An 18733-nucleotide genomic window follows, 5' to 3' on the forward strand; every position below is an offset into this window, starting at 1 on the left:
GAATGCAATAAAATTGTAAATTCATGTGTAAATGGAATATATTTGAAAATTATTTGATAATCAATTGAATGATTGATTGTTAAATTTTGTTTTTGCATGACGTCCAGTGGCAAATATTTCATATAGTAGTAAGAAATAATTAGTATATCTGGACATAACACACAGAGAGCATCATAACACTTTCTGGTTGGTTTGTGATCCTCAGTCTTTAGTTTCGTTTCGTTTAATGTTGTTTGTCTTTATCTTGTGTAGCCATAGTGTTGTCAGTTTATTTTCGGCTTTTGAGTTTGATACTCCTCTTGTGTCTTTCGCCTCCCTTCTATACGAGGCTTTGGATAACATTATCATTCTAGCCGGACGTATCCGCGAATTAATACATCCAAATAAACGCTATAAACTTGGCATAATGTTCACAACTGCTCGAATGAAGACCAAGGCATAAGCATATTTCTGAATACATTCCTACCCTACCGCATAGTCAACTATATGGACTACATGTAGTTCGAACATGTTAAATATTTTCCTTTTGATCCTACTGTGTATTAATTTGTTGAAGGACTATACAATATTCTCGAACATATAAGTAATTGACACAAAGTAACAGTACAGAAACGATATTTTTTCATGTGAAACCGCCTCACATTTATAGTTACCATCAAATGAAACATGGTTGATCAACTTGAATAAATTCATCTTGAACATCTACAATTCCACTTTATTTTCCACAAAAAAAAAACCAATACATAACAAAAAACTATGAAACCTGGGGTCTGTTGTTCAACTTGTCGTTATTTTAACGATTGATTAAATTTAACGAGTCATTAAATCTTTTAACCAGTCGTTACATAACGAGTCGTTTATTTTCTGTTGTTCAACAATATTTAACGTGTCGATTAAATAATCAATGAATTAAAATTTAATCAACTGATTAATCAATGCGTTAAAATTTAATCAACTGATTAATCAAGTGATTAAATAAAACCAACCCATCATGCATTGTTCTGGAGCATCCTGTCTGTACAACAATGGCTGAATCTACTGAACAAAACCCAAGTAAACTTAAAAGACTGAAGAAGACCAACTTCACTGTGGCAGAGGAAGACCTGATCCAGCAACTAGTAGAGAAACACTCTGGTGTAATTAATGGAAAACTTACTAATACAGTGACCAACCAGTTGAAGAAGAAGGTATGGGATGACATAGCCATAAAAGTTAATTCTCTTGGAGTTGCCATCCGTACAGCCACAGAAGTTAGGAACAAGTGGAGGAATACCACAAGAGTGGCCAAGGCTGTGTACACAACTCACAGGAGTGAGTTGTTCAAAACTGGGGGAGGACCAGCTCCAAAACAACCTAGCTCTGCAGTAGGAAAAGTTATCGATCTTATGAAGGACACCACCAGCTTCAGGGGGATTCAGGGTGGACTTGAAACTGAATCATTCCAGACAAGTAAGTAAATATTTTTTAACACTTTGAAATAAATCCCCAAATGTGTTTTCCCCTTAATTAGAACTTCTCAAGGCTCTACCCTTCTTATTGAACTTTGTAAAAAGTAACTTGATCAGTTTCACTTAACATGTTTTTATTTATCATATAAAAACAAACATTTTTTGGCTAAATTTTGTTTTGAAGGTTCTTTTTATTGTTATTGTTAATTTTCAATGAAATTAACACAAATATTTGTATCCTTTTTAATACCGGGATACATAGTTTCCTTTCTTAAATTTTGGTAAAAGTTTCGTCTGCTCCGCCGTCACAACAAGTAGGGGAATTCCCAACTGATATCACGTGACTGATAACAATTTATTTTAACCAATATTTTCGATCATTAAATGATTGCCAACGTGTTTCTTGTTGGTTTGAAGGTTTTCCACTTGATATACTATTGAAAGATTGCATTTGCTTAAACTGATAACAGTTTTAAAGTATTATTTTCAACATTAGTTCACAAGTGGCTGCAGGTGCCCGCCAAGTCGTCTTTAAACTGGTATCTGTTGATTGATTAAAGGGAACCGCAATAGCTAATTTCGACCGAAAACCAGTCATGATTTATAATATTAAAACAGATACGGACTGGTTGTCATAAATCCGGAATAAAGTTGATCAATTTGTTGTTGCAGACTGAACCTAGACAGGAACACATATTAGTTTATAGCTGAGACCCTTGATAATCTGAAAAGGGTTGAAATAGGGTCTTAATTAGTCTTGTGCAATATTTTTATCTTGAAATTTAAAGTAATTGTATCTGAATTTAATTGAATGATGATAGTATGCCTTTTCAATTGCCCCCCCCCCTTTTTAGAATTAATAAAATATACCCAAACACAGTATCAACGAATAATTTTGTTCTCATTTATTACAGATCAACCATCTATCAATGCCACTTTGCCGGAAGAAGATGCCAGCCAGGATTTGTATGAATCTGCAGCATCTCTGATAAGGGACAGTCCACCCCCTCCAGTCCACCAAGTCCGTCTCTGCTTTCAGGATATGACCCCATCCTGACACAAACAGTCGTTCCACATATTCAAGAACAAACAGATAGGAAGAAGTAAGTTGTAAATGTAAAAAAAGAAGATGTGGTATAATTGCCAATGAGACAGCTCCCCACAAGAGACCAGAAATTAACAACTGAAGGTCACCGTAAGCCACCTTCAACAAAAACAAAAGAACAAAAAAGTAGAATGAATATTTTCCCGAAATTTTAGATTTAAAAAAAATTATTTTTCTACCGTACTATGGGGATGTATACAAGAACTCTTTGAAAATGTGTTGTGGAAACAGGTTGCGCTAGATTATTTGGTCAATACTTCAAGTTTTCTTTTTTTACATTTTCATATATTTTTCTGACAGTTTCCCCCCACCTATTCACATATTTCAAGCCGGAAAACGTGACATATTCTGACTGGTTATTTGATGGAACTATGACGTTGAATCGATCAATAAAAAGAGATGTAAAATTAATCGATCTTTTACAGAATTCATTATGTTTTTATTATTTGTAGGACAGTGAGAACACCTTTGAAAAAGGAAACAGTGCAGGATATTCACGACATGCAGTATCGTGCACTGCAAGGTAAACTAGAAATCCAAGAGAAGCAGAAAGTGCATATGGACTTGGAGAGGAACAAACTGGAACTACAAATTGAGCTGTTGCAGAAGTTAGTGGGTGGCAATTCTGAACCAGTTACACTCTCTCAGGCACTTGCCTCTATGTATTAAATGTATTAAATTCATTGTTATATTGTTGATTTGTATTTCAGAAATTACTATGAGGCCAACACATTCATTTAATTTTGTGTGCACACTCCTATGTAAAAGAAAATAGACCAGTAATTACAATTAAGCCACATATTGCACCTCCATCATTCAAAAAATAATAAGTGATACATGAATCAAAAAATTTTAAATGACCTTGCTTGGCTATACAGTCCTTGCACTGTCGGCCATGGCTTGTGCCTTTTTTGGGCATTTAAATAATAATTTTTTTTCCATATGGTAATTGATATAATCAATTGGCAATCATACCACATATTCTTATTCTTGTACTGAAAAACAGTTTCCTGGCTACTGGGTTTTTGATTTCATAGGCGACTAACTGCTCACCATTTACTATACCAGTATTGAAGTCGCGAAAATGCACACTTCCTCTCTCAACACATTGTCAAAGAGGGACGAAAGATACCAAAGGGACAGTCAAACTCATAAATCTAAAACAAACTGACAACGCCATGGCTAAAAATAAAAAAGACAAACAGAAAAACAATAGTACACACGACACAACATAGAAAACTAAAGAATAAACAACACGAACCCCACCAAAAACTAGGGGTGATCTCAGGTGCTCCGGAAGGGTAAGCAGATCCTGCTCCACATGTGGCACCCGTCGTGTTGCTTAAGTGATTACAAATCCGGTAAATAGTCTAATTCGGTAGGTCATATTCAAACTGATCATACAAAGATTTGTTACTATTTTCAAATTTCCTCATATTTTTAATGAAAGACAATTTATGAAAATATGGAAAAATAAAAACATGCAATTTATTAGGCAAAAAAAGTGGTAGCAAAATGGTCCCGTATGCCTTTTCCGTCCTGTGGACCATTATATGGTGGCATCTGAGGTTGATTGTCAATCAATTGTTCTTCTGCAACTTCAGGTTCATTCCTCATGATGGCAATATTGTGCAGAATACCACAAGCAATGATGATTCTGCAAGCTTTATCAGGTTTCATTCGGATCTGGAATACAATTTAAAAACGTTTATTTTAAAGTGTGACAGAATTACTATTTGTATGTAGCATGAATTAACATTGCTCATGAATAAGTAAATTTATTACAAAAACACTATAATTTAATTAAAAAAAGGACCAAATCAGACATAAAGCTGAACAAACTGTCCAACTGATGATGTACTGTAGCATTCACGATTTAATAAAGTTACAGTAATGACTAACTTGGAGCAGTTACCCCAAACAGGACTACATGAAGTAACCGAACTAACATTACCAATTTTCCAACTGGATCCCTGTTATCCGTATAATTTTAGGGTTTTGATCTGTGTGATAAATTGTCGATCATTGTGTTCTTGTCCTGGCTTGATATTTAACTGAGGTCAGTTTTATCAGCCCTTTAATATACAACTGATTTTTCATTTTTTATTTTCGGGTTTTATTACGTAATAAAAATAAGGAGATTTGGAGTGATTGTTAATTTTATAACTTAAATGTATGTATCCTGCAAAGTTAAAATGAAGTGGATGTAAGCAATTATAGGCAACCAAACTGTGGTCAGCAAAAAAAAAACGTACAGTAGCTATAACCAAAAGACAGAGAAGGGGACCATTATGAAGACCTTAACTGAAAAGAGAAATCGAAAAATGTACTAATGAGAGATTTAGTAGACAGCAGTCTCACAAGAAAAAAAACATGACTTTTAAAATATAAGGGCATATTACATATTACTACTATATTTATTTGTAAAGAATTGAATTGTACCTCTGATCCTAGAATGTGAAAACGCTTCTTCCATATTCCAAATGTCCTTTCTATTGTTGACCTTGTTGAGCAATGTCTTCTGTTAAACCTTGCTTGACCTCTACCAGCAGCTGGTTGTCTGTATGGTGTCAGCAAAAACTGTCTGCAGGGATAGCCACTGTCTCCTAACAATACACCTTGTCCAATTCCTCGATATCCATTCTCAAGATGTTGTCCTATGGCTGAGGTTCTGAAAACATGAGAATCATGTGCTGATCCTGGCCACCTAGCACTGATGTTGGTGAATCTACCTTTAAACAAAAATATGATAATTAAAAAAGTGGAAAAAAGTAGTTCCATAATTCATTTGTCAAGGCAAACGGCGAGTCAGTGATTGTGAATAAGTATGGTGACCCAAAGCTGTTTATTTCTGTGTCATTTAATCTCTTGTGGAGATATGTCCCATTAGCAATCATTACCACCTCTTCTTTTATGTGTATGCATGTAGTTTGTTCATTATAGTTCGAGTCATTAAAATATTAGCCGAATTTGCAATGTGATGAAAGCAAAATATGTATAGTATAAACAATTCAGATAAACAATACATCGAGGATCGAAGTAATATGCTCCCTTAACATTTAAAAAAAATATATTGAACAATGACTGGCTTATTTTTAAAGGACTGGTCACTATTTCCCAACCGAAAAGAATGGGTAGGCGAACTTGATATTTGGATGACAGATTGGACACTTATTTTTTTGTTTTGTGTTTTTCAGTTTTGTATGGTTTTTTTTTTTAGTTGGTTTTTTTTTTTTTGGGGGGGGGGGGGGGGGCTTCTCACAGAAACATTTTGAGGTAGATCTAGAATTTCTTCAAACTACATGGGGCACACTATTTGTTGACGTTTCACAAGTTTATAAGCCTGACTGTGACAAATTCTACCTAAAGCAGATAAGGGGTGGGTGGGCAAATCTTTATAACTATTTTGATCAATAAATTTATGTTCATAAACTCTTAGCAGTTCATTCGATTCAGTATATTTAAAAGTGAAACGGTAAAAACTGAGACAAATTATGTGTATATATCATGTATATCATGTATATGTCTCTGGTAAAAAGCAACTCATGATCGAGTCTACAAATCCAATAGAAAGTATATGTCAAGATTGAGTTGTCTTTCTTTATCCATCGATTTTCATATAAGCTGAAAACCAGTTCAACAGAAAACCAGCCATGTATATATGGTCAAGGACGAATGAAGATGTCAAGAAAAAGGACGCACACAAAGCATGTTGTAAACATAAAATAGGTATAATACAGTGTTTTAAATTACCTTCATGGTCACAAATAGCTTGTACGTTGATGCTATGGAACCCCTTTCGGTTAACAAATGCTGGTTCATCAATGCTAGGCCCAGTAATCCGTATGTGAGTCCCGTCAATGCATCCAACCACGTTTGGAAAACCAGCCTTTTCATAAAAACCAGCCCTTATCACATTCTTCCTCTGATTATCTGGCCACGATATGAAGTCATCCTTCATGGCAACTAATGAATCTGTCACACGGTCAATCACCCGAGACACAGTTGACTTGTCAAATCCCATCGTGTCCCCAACTACTTGCAAGTGTGATCCACTTCCATAAAACCTCAAGGCAATCATAACCTGTTGTTCCACTGAAAGGGCTGTCTCCTTGTTTGTCCCACGCTCCAGATCCCCTCTCATTAAATCTGACAGGTACCCAATGGTCTCTCTGCCAAATCTATATCTCTGCCTTAGCTCCTCATCAGAAAATTCCCTTTCTAGAGGGTCAAAACCGCGAAAATGTCGCTCTCTTCTTACAACAGGTGGTTGAAACAAAACATTGACAGCCATCTTAGATTGAGGTTAATCAACTGATTAAAATTTAATCATCCTCAATGAGGTCGATTAAATATAACGACACTTTGACAATTTTAAACGACTCGTTAAATTTAACGACAAGTTGAACAACATGATAATGGACTGATTAAATTTAACGCAGTGATTAGTAAAATTTAACGACTCGTTTAATTTAACGACAAGTTGAACAACAGACCCCTGGTGTTTCCACTTGACTTATATTCAGAGCCCATCTGGGCACGTTATTACTGGGGATCGAAACATTTATTGAGCATGAACATCTCCGAAAGGTGAAATATTGTGGTCCTAAATTTAGAGAAGCCCAACACATCAAGTCGAATCATTACTTCAAGATAATTATGGATTCTACTGAGGACTACGCCAGAACATTTGTCAAACTGGATACTTTGTCAGAATGGGTCAAAACAATCAGGTCTCTGATAAAAAATCGAATTCATGAGTTGAAAAACTGTGTGAATGATCGACCAAATTCCGTTTTCAGAGATATAGAGGAAATGAAATGTCTATCATCTCTTCAAGATAATTATGTTGTTGTTTGTGTGGACAAGGCTTCAAATGATATTGTCCGTTTGTAAATCGTATCAATACGAGTGTTTTGTAAAAAAAATGAGTAATACATTATCACAATTACATAATATTGTAGAATTGACCTAATAACTTTAAATGACTATCGGGTTATTCAAGAAAAGTGAAGTATTTTAGCAGGCTTTTTCACACAATTAATTTAAGAATATTATCAAAACATATCATCACAATTAAGCTATCGAATTAGAAAAACAGAGAAAATAGCCTCTAACCATATACTTAATTGTGCACTTTCTATGTCAATTGATTTAGTTATATGATATTGTTTGTGCTTGGCAGGCCACTTTATCTGCTTAATACCTTTCTTAATCTAATAAAACATTTTCAGAATTTTTCCAATATAATGCCGTTGTGTACCTCTTTTGTTATTCAATATCAAATAAAAGCAACAATAGTGAATCGGTATTCAATAGTCATCAATCGATAAAGCGAACAACAAATTCGAGATACAAACTAAAACCGATGACAACGCATCAACTATACGAAGATAATAACGGATTGTATTATATTCTCACAATAAACTATTCATGTAATACTATTTACATTTTATCTACGATTTATTTCTAGGTACGATTCGAACATTTTCTTTATATATGGATTTAGCTATTTTTAGGTCCCTTTTTGGCATAAAGCTATTTGACTGTTTCGGTTCTTGTACATCAATGACTTTCATATTTGCGGCTTTGAGCATTATTGATGAAGGTAAATCCAAAGAAGCGCTCATGCAATTTATAACGTTTTGATTTCTTTCTTTATAAAGATCCTTACAACACGATAAGCAACACGACGGGTGCCTCATGTGGAGCAGGATCTGCTTACCCTTCCGGAGCACCTGATATCACCCCTAGTTTTTGGTGGGGTTCGTGTTGTTTATTCTTTAGTTTTCTATGTTCTGTCATGTGTACTATTGTTTGTCTGTTTGTCTTTTTCATTTTTAGCCATGGCGTTGTCAGTTTATTTTAGATTTATGAGTTTGACAGTCCCTTTTGTATCGTTCGTCCCTCTTTTACATATGGTTTATTTATTAGTTTTACTTTTCACCAGCATTTACCCAAACTGCTGTTTAGTTAGAATTTCGGTAAAATTTGCTATATCACATGAAATAGATATAAAAACTAACGGTTCCTAGGTTCAGAGGGCCATAATGACATGTAGCTGAAGATCGTTTACGAAGAATATTGCTATTCCCATTGCTATAATGATTTATAGATAATGTCTGGTAATAAGAGGACACATCAGACGATACGTGTTCATGAACATTAGGTTGATGTACTCGAGAAAAAAAATCCAAAACAATGTAATTCACTGTTGTATTCAGACTTATTTAAGCATCGGTAATGTACTGTTGATTTAATTTACGTATTTTACATCTATATTTACAGGGGCATCGATCGCCGGGAGTTCTAAATTGTCAAATTACTTATCACAAGCCTGTCAACATGAGGTTATGAATTCGAATCCAGCACTGAGAGGGGCGTTTAACACCAAACAATCATCCATTAATTTATCTTTTCAGGTGATTCAATGATAGATGGGCAGAAGAATCCAACGAATATTAGGATGTTTTCAACACTTGACAGGGACAACGACATACATACATCTTTGTCGTGTTCTATTGACAAGAAGAGTGTGACAGGGACAACGACCTACATACATCTTTGTCGTGTTCTATCGACAAGAAGAGTGTGACAGGTAAAACGCCATACATACATCTTTGTCGTGTTCTATCGACAAGAAGAGTGGTTGGTGGCATGGAAGATGTACTAATACCAACATCAACGGTGTGTTCTTGCTAGAATCGTATATCAGTGCCAACATTCATTGGGTTCCGTGGCGCAGAGGGGGCATAACCAAGACCAGAATGTCTGTAAAACCAAGAATTTAAACACGCATGAGAATTGTGTGATAGATGCAACATTCATAATACAAACACTTGTGCTGGTCTGTTTTATTTCTCCTAATAATGTACGCATGTGTATGTTGACATGTGGCATGTCAATGGTATAGTAGTGATGTTTTTTTTCTTTTGGGCAATCCTGACAATACGAGACGTTTTAAACGACAAGAATAACATTAACATGTGCAACATCTAACTTAATTACCGTCAAAATTATTAATTTTCTGCTGATATTTTTAGGATTTGTACCGATCCAATTTATTTCTCTTATTAATGTAAGCATGTATATGTTGACATCTGGTATGAAAATAGTAAACCAAATTCAGGTCTTTTATTAGATACCAAAGAAAAAACTTTGAATTAAAAGTGATCGTAATTATCTTGGCATCACATACATCACATAGTCCAATCTTCAATGTTTCGAGAACGACATGACTATAATGATCACTAAACATATCAGTACTTTGCTTCACATAGTCATCCTCAATGTTTCGAGAACGACATGACTATAATGATCACTAAACACATTAGTACTTTGCTTCACATAGTATCTTCAATGTTTCGAGAACGACATGACTATAATAATCACTTAACACATCAGTACTTTGCTTCACATAGTCATCTTCAATGTTTCGAGAACGACATGACTATAATAATCACTAAACATATCAGTACTTTGCTTCACATAGTCATCTTCAATGTTTCGAGAACGACATGACTATATTAATCACTTAACATATCAGTACTTTGCTTCACATAGTCATCTTCAATGTTTCGAGAACGACATGACTATTATAATCACTAAACATATCAGTACTTTGCTTCACATAGTCCAATCTTCAATGTTTCGAGAACGACATGACTATAATAATCACTAAACATATCAGTACTTTGCTTCACATAGTCCAATCTTCAATGTTTCGAGAACGACATGACTATAATAATCACTAAACATATCAGTACTTTGCTTCACATAGTCCAATCTTCAATGTTTCAAGAACGACATGACTATAATAATCACTAAACATATCAGTACTTTGCTTCACATAGTCATCTTCAATGTTTCGAGAACGACATGACTATTATAATCACTAAACATATCAGTACTTTGCTTCACATAGTCATCTTCAATGTTTCGAGAACGACATGACTATAATAATCACTAACCACATCAGTACTTTGCTTCACAGAGTCCAATCGTCAATGTTTCGAGAACGACATGACTATAATAATCACTAAACATATCAGTACTTTGCTTCACCTAGTCCAATCTTCAATGTTTCGAGAACGACATGACTATAATAATCACTTAACACATCAGTACTTTGCTTCACATAGTCTAATCTTCAATGTTTCGAGAACGACATGACTATAATAATCACTAAACACATCAGTACTTTGCTTCACATAGTCATCTTCAATGTTTTGAGAACGACATGACTATATTAATCACCAAACACATTAGTACTTTGCTTCACATAGTCCAATCTTCAATGTTTCGAGAACGACATGACTATAATAATCACTAACCACATCAGTACTTTGCTTCACATAGTCATCTTCAATGTTTTGAGAACGACATGACTATATTAATCACCAAACACATTAGTACTTTGCTTCACATAGTCCAATCTTCAATGTTTCGAGAACGACATGACTATAATAATCACTAACCACATCAGTACTTTGCTTCACATAGTCCAATCTTCAATGTTTCGAGAACGACATGACTATAATAATCACTAAACACATCAGTACTTTGCTTCACATAGTCATCTTCAATGTTTCGAGAACGACATGACTATAATAATCACTAACCACATCAGTACTTTGCTTCACATAGTCCAATCTTCAATGTTTCGAGAACGACATGACTATAATAATCACTAACCACATCAGTACTTTGTTTCACATGGTCCAATCTTCAATGTTTCGAGAACGACATGACTATAATAATCACTAACCACATCAGTACTTTGCTTCACATAGTCATCTTCAATGTTTCGAGAACGACATGACTATAATGATCACTAAACACATCAGTACTTTGCTTCACATAGTTCAATCTTCAATGTTTCGAGAACGACATGACTATAATAATAACTAACCACATCAGTACTTTGCTTCACCTAGTCCGATCTTCAATGTTTCGAGAACGACATGACTATAATAATCCCTTAACACATCTCTACTTTGCTTCACATAGTGATCTTCAATGTTTCGAGAACGACATGACTATAATAATCACTAACCACATCAGTACTTTGCTACACATAGTCCTCTTCAATGTTTCGAGAACGACATGACTATAATAATCACTAAACATATCAGTACTTTGCTTCACATAGTCATCTTCAATGTTTCGAGAACATGACTATAATAATCACTAAACACATCAGTACTTTGCTTCACATAGTCATCTTCAATGTTTCGAGAACGACATGACTATAATAATCACTAAACATATCAGTACTTTGCTTCACATAGTCATCTTCAATGTTTCGAGAACGACATGACTATAATAATCACTAAACATATCAGTACTTTGCTTCACATAGTCCAATCTTCAATGTTTCGAGAACGACATGACTATAATAATCACTAAACATATCAATACTTTGCTTCACATAGTCATCTTCAATGTTTCGAGAACGACATGACTATAATAATCACTAAACATATCAGTACTTTGCTTCACATAGTCCAATCTTCAATGTTTCAAGAACGACATGACTATAATGATCACTAAACACATCAGTACTTTGCATCACATAGTCATCTTCAATGTTTCGAGAACGACATGACTATAATAATCACTTAACATATCAGTACTTTGCTTCACATAGTCATCTTCAATGTTTCGAGAACGACATGACTATAATAATCACTAAACATATCAGTACTTTGCTTCACATAGTCATCTTCAATGTTTCGAGAACGACATGACTATAATAATCACTAAACATATCAGTACTTTGCTTCACATAGTCCAATCTTCAATGTTTCGAGAACAACATGACTATAATAATCACTAAACACATCAGTACTTTGCTTCACATAGTCATCTTCAATGTTTCGAGAACGACATGACTATAATAATCACTAAACATATCAGTACTTTGCTTCACATAGTCATCTTCAATGTTTCGAGAACATGACTATAATAATCACTAAACACATCAGTACTTTGCTTCACATAGTCATCTTCAATGTTTCGAGAACGACATGACTATAATAATCACTAAACATATCAGTACTTTGCTTCACATAGTCATCTTCAATGTTTCGAGAACGACATGACTATAATAATCACTAAACATATCAGTACTTTGCTTCACATAGTCCAATCTTCAATGTTTCGAGAACGACATGACTATAATAATCACTAAACATATCAATACTTTGCTTCACATAGTCATCTTCAATGTTTCGAGAACGACATGACTATAATAATCACTAAACATATCAGTACTTTGCTTCACATAGTCCAATCTTCAATGTTTCAAGAACGACATGACTATAATGATCACTAAACACATCAGTACTTTGCATCACATAGTCATCTTCAATGTTTCGAGAACGACATGACTATAATAATCACTTAACATATCAGTACTTTGCTTCACATAGTCATCTTCAATGTTTCGAGAACGACATGACTATAATAATCACTAAACATATCAGTACTTTGCTTCACATAGTCATCTTCAATGTTTCGAGAACGACATGACTATAATAATCACTAAACATATCAGTACTTTGCTTCACATAGTCCAATCTTCAATGTTTCGAGAACAACATGACTATAATAATCACTAAACACATCAGTACTTTGCTTCACATAGTCATCTTCAATGTTTCGAGAACGACATGACTATAATAATCACTAAACATATCAGTACTTTGCTTCACATAGTCATCTTCAATGTTTCGAGAACGACATGACTATAATAATCACTAAACATATCAGTACTTTGCTTCACATAGTCATCTTCAATGTTTCGAGAACGACATGACTATAATGATCACTAACCACATCAGTACTTTGTTTCACATGGTCCAATCTTCAATGTTTCGAGAACGACATGACTATAATAATCACTTAACACATCAGTACTTTGCTTCACATAGTCTAATCTTCAATGTTTCGAGAACGACATGACTATAATAATCACTTAACATATCAGTACTTTGCTTCACATAGTCATCTTCAATGTTTCGAGACCAACATGACTATAATAATCACTAAACACATCAGTACTTTGCTTCACATAGTCATCTTCAATGTTTCGAGAACGACATGACTATAATAATCACTAAACATATCAGTACTTTGCTTCACATAGTCCAATCTTCAATGTTTCGAGAACGACATGACTATAATAATCACTAAACACATCAGTACTTTGCTTCACATAGTCATCTTCAATGTTACGAAAACGACATGACTATAATAATCACCAAACACATTAGTACTTTGCTTCACATAGTCCAATCTTCAATGTTTCGAGAACGACATGACTATAATGATCACTAAACACATCAGTACTTTGCTTCACATAGTCCTCGTCAATGTTTCGAGAACGACATGACTATAATAATCACTAAACACATCAGTACTTTGCTTCACATAGTCCAATCTTCAATGTTTCGAGAACGACATGACTATAATAATCACTAACCACATCAGTACTTTGTTTCACATGGTCCAATCTTCAATGTTTCGAGAACGACATGACTATAATAATCACTAACCACATCAGTACTTTGCTTCACAGAGTCCAATCGTCAATGTTTCGAGAACGACATGACTATAATAATCACTAAACATATCAGTACTTTGCTTCACCTAGTCCAATCTTCAATGTTTCGAGAACGACATGACTATAATAATCACTTAACATATCAGTACTTTGTTTCACATGGTCCAATCTTCAATGTTTCGAGAACGACATGACTATAATAATCACTAAACACATCAGTACTTTGCTTCACATAGTCATCTTCAATGTTTCGAGAACGACATGACTATAATGATCACTAAACACATCAGTACTTTGCTTCACATAGTTCAATCTTCAATGTTTCGAGAACGACATGACTATAATAATAACTAACCACATCAGTACTTTGCTTCACCTAGTCCAATCTTCAATGTTTCGAGAACGACATGACTATAATAATCACCAAACATATCAGTACTTTGCTTCACATAGTCCAATCTTCAATGTTTCGAGAACGACATGACTATAATAATCACTAAACACATCAGTACTTTGCTTCACATAGTCATCTTCAATGTTTCGAGAACGACATGACTATAATAATCACTAAACATATCAGTACTTTGCTTCACATAGTCCAATCTTCAATGTTTCGAGAACGACATGACTATAATGATCACTAAACACATCAGTACTTTGCTTCACATAGTCCAATCTTCAATGTTTCGAGAACGACATGACTATAATAATCACTAAACACATCAGTACTTTGCTTCACATAGTCATCTTCAATGTTTCGAGAACTACATGACTATAATAATCACTAACCACATCAGTACTTTGCTACACATAGTCCTCTTCAATGTTTCGAGAACGACATGACTATAATAATCACTAAACACATCAGTACTTTGCTTCACATAGTCCAATCTTCAATGTTTCGAGAACATGACTATAATAATCACTAAACATATCAGTACTTTGCTTCACATAGTCATCTTCAATGTTTCGAGAACGACATGACTATAACAATCACTAAACACATCAGTACTTTGCTTCACATAGTCATCTTCAATGTTTCGAGAACGACATGACTATAATAATCACTAAACATATCAGTACTTTGCTTCACATAGTCATCTTCAATGTTTCGAGAACGACATGACTATAATAATCACTACACACATCAGTACTTTGCTTCACCTAGTCCAATCTTCAATGTTTCGAGAACGACATGACTATAATAATCACTAAACATATCAGTACTTTGCTTCACATAGTCCAATCTTCAATGTTTCGAGAACGACATGACTATAATAATCACTTAACATATCAGTACTTTGCTTCACATAGTCATCTTCAATGTTTTGAAAACGACATGACTATAATAATCACTTAACATATCAGTACTTTGCTTCACATAGTCCAATCTTCAATGTTTCGAGAACGACATGACTATAATAATCACTTAACATATCAGTACTTTGCTTCACCTAGTCATCTTCAATGTTTCGAGAACGACATGACTATAATATTCACTAAACACATCAGTACTTTGCTTCACATAGTCATCTTCAATGTTTCGTGAACGACATGACTATAATAATCACTTAACACATCAGTTCTTTGCTTCACATAGTCATCTTCAATGTTTCGTGAACGACATGACTATAATAATCACTTAACACATCAGTTCTTTGCTTCACATAGTCATCTTCAATGTTTCGAGAACGACATGACTATGATAATCACTAAACATATCAGTACTTTGCTTCACATAGTCATCTTCAATGTTTCGTGAACGACATGACTATAATAATCACTAAACACATCAGTACTTTGCTTCACATAGTCATCTTCAATGTTTCGAGAACGACATGACTATAATGATCACTAAACACATCAGTACTTTGCTTCACCTAGTCCAATCTTCAATGTTTCGAGAACGACATGACTATAATAATCACTAAACATATCAGTACTTTGCTTCACCTAGTCCAATCGTCAATGTTTCGTGAACGACATGACTATAATAATCACTAAACACATCAGTACTTTGCTTCACATAGTCATCTTCAATGTTTCGAGAACGACATGACTATAATAATCACTAAACATATCAGTACTTTGCTTCACCTAGTCCAATCGTCAATGTTTCGTGAACGACATGACTATAATAATCACTAAACACATCAGTACTTTGCTTCACATAGTCATCTTCAATGTTTCGAGAACGACATGACTGTAATAATCACTTAACATATCAGTACTTTGTTTCACATAGTCATCTTAAATGTTTCGAGAACGACATGACTATAATAATCACTTAACATATCAGTACTTTGCTTCACCTAGTCATCTTCAATGTTTCGAGAACGACATGACTATAATAATCACTAAACACATCAGTACTTTGCTTCACATAGTCATCTTCAATGTTTCGAGAATGACATGACTATAATTATCACTAAACACATCAATACTTTGCTTCACATAGTCATCTTCAATGTTTTGAGAACGACATGACTATATTAATCACTTAACATATCAGTACTTTGCTTCACATAGTCCAATCTTCAATGTTTCGAGAACGACATGACTATAATGATCACTAAACACATCAGTACTTTGCTTCACATAGTCCAATCTTCAATGTTTCGAGAACGACATGACTATAATGATCACTAAACATATCAGTACTTTGCTTCACATAGTCATCTTCAATGTTTCGTGAACGACATGACTATAATAATCACTTAATATATCAGTACTTTGCTTCACCTAGTCCAATCTTCAATGTTTCGAGAACGACATGACTATAATAATCACTTAACATATCAGTACTTTGCTTCACATAGTCATCTTCAATGTTTCGAGAACGACATGACTATAATAATCACTTAATATATCAGTACTTTGCTTCACCTAGTCCAATCTTCAATGTTTCGAGAACGACATGACTATAATAATCACTAAACACATCAGTACTTTGCTTCACATAGTCATCTTCAATGTTTCGAGAACGACATGACTATAATAATCACTTAATATATCAGTACTTTGCTTCACCTAGTCCAATCTTCAATGTTTCGAGAACGACATGACTATAATAATCACTAAACATATCAGTACTTTGCTTCACCTAGTCCAATCGTCAATGTTTCGTGAACGACATGACTATAATAATCACTTAATATATCAGTACTTTGCTTCACCTAGTCCAATCTTCAATGTTTCGAGAACGACATGACTATTATAATCACTTAACATATCAGTACTTTGCTTCACATAGTCATCTTCAATGTTTCGAGAACGACATGACTATAATAATCACTTAATATATCAGTACTTTGCTTCACATAGTCCAATCCTCAATGTTTCGTGAACGACATGACTATAATAATCACTAAACATATCAGTACTTTGCTTCACCTAGTCCAATCTTAAATGTTTCGAGAACGACATGACTATAATAATCACTAAACACATCAGTACTTTGCTTCACCTAGTCCAATCTTCAATGTTTCGTGAACGACATGACTACAATAATCACTAAACATATCAGTACTTTGCTTCACATAGTCATCTTCAATGTTTCGAGAACGACATGACTATAATGATCACTAAACACATCAGTACTTTGCTTCACAAAGTCATCTTCAATGTTTCGAGAACGACATGACTATAATGATCACTAAACACATCAGTCTTTTGCTTCACATAGTCATGTTCAATGTTTCGAGAACGACATGACTATAATGATCACTAAACACATCAGTCTTTTGCTTCACATAGTCATCTTCAATGTTTCGAGAACGACATGACTATAATGATCACTAAACACATCAGTCTTTTGCTTCACATAGTCATCTTCAATGTTTCGAGAACTACATGACTATAATAATCACTAAACATATCAGTACTTTGCTTCACATAGTCATCTTCAATGTTTCGAGAACGACATGACTATAACAATCACTAAACACATTAGTACTTTGCTTCACATAGTCATCTTCAATGTTTCGAGAACGACATGACTATAATGATCACTTAACACACATAGGCGGATCCAGGGGGGGGGGGGGGGGCCTGGGGGGCCCGGGCCCCCCTTTCGTGGGAACAATTTGGTTGATTATATAGGGAATCACTGAAGCATGACTGGAGCGGGCCCCCCCTTAGGTCAACCAGAGGGCCCCCCCTTATGAAAAGTTCTGGATCCGCCACTGACACATCAGTACTTTGCTTCACATAGTCCAATCTTCAATGTTTCGAGAACGACATGACTATAATGATTACTAAACACATCAGTACTTTGCTTCACATAGTCCAATCTTCAATGTTTCGTGAACGACATGACTATAATAATCACTAAACCAATCAGTACTTTGCTTCACCTAGTCCAATCTTCAATGTTTCGAGAACGACATGACTATAATAATCACTAAACATATCAGTACTTTGCTTCACATAGTCATCTTCAATGTTTCGTGAACGACATGACTATAATAATCACTAAATACATCAGTACTTTGCTTCACATAGTCATCTTCAATTTTTCGAGAACGACATGACTATAATGATCACTAAACACATCAGTACTTTGCTTCGAGAATGTCACTTTGCTTCACATAGTCCAATCTTCAATGTTTCGTG

General features: G+C 34.6%; 2 protein-coding genes across 2 annotated transcripts; one reads left to right on the forward strand and one right to left on the reverse strand.

Moving 5' to 3' along the window:
- Positions 1–777: 777 nt before the first annotated feature.
- LOC139499194 (myb-related transcription factor, partner of profilin-like) lies at positions 778–2536 on the forward strand. Its single transcript, XM_071287871.1, has 2 exons — positions 778–1449; positions 2363–2536. The coding sequence occupies exons 1-2, from the start codon at positions 1026–1028 to the stop codon at positions 2503–2505; spliced, it is 567 nt and encodes a 188-aa protein (XP_071143972.1). The 5' UTR covers positions 778–1025; the 3' UTR covers positions 2506–2536.
- Positions 2537–4042: 1506 nt separating this feature from the next.
- On the reverse strand, positions 4043–7050 carry LOC139499195 (putative nuclease HARBI1). The gene is made up of 3 exons (XM_071287872.1): positions 6307–7050; positions 4996–5285; positions 4043–4239 (listed from the first exon to the last, which is right to left on the reverse strand). The coding sequence occupies exons 1-3, from the start codon at positions 6845–6847 to the stop codon at positions 4045–4047; spliced, it is 1026 nt and encodes a 341-aa protein (XP_071143973.1). The 5' UTR covers positions 6848–7050; the 3' UTR covers positions 4043–4044.
- Positions 7051–18733: the final 11683 nt, after the last annotated feature.

Source organism: Mytilus edulis, chromosome 12 (genome assembly GCF_963676685.1).
Source record: "Mytilus edulis chromosome 12, xbMytEdul2.2, whole genome shotgun sequence".
Lineage (NCBI taxonomy): Eukaryota > Metazoa > Mollusca > Bivalvia > Mytilida > Mytilidae > Mytilus > Mytilus edulis.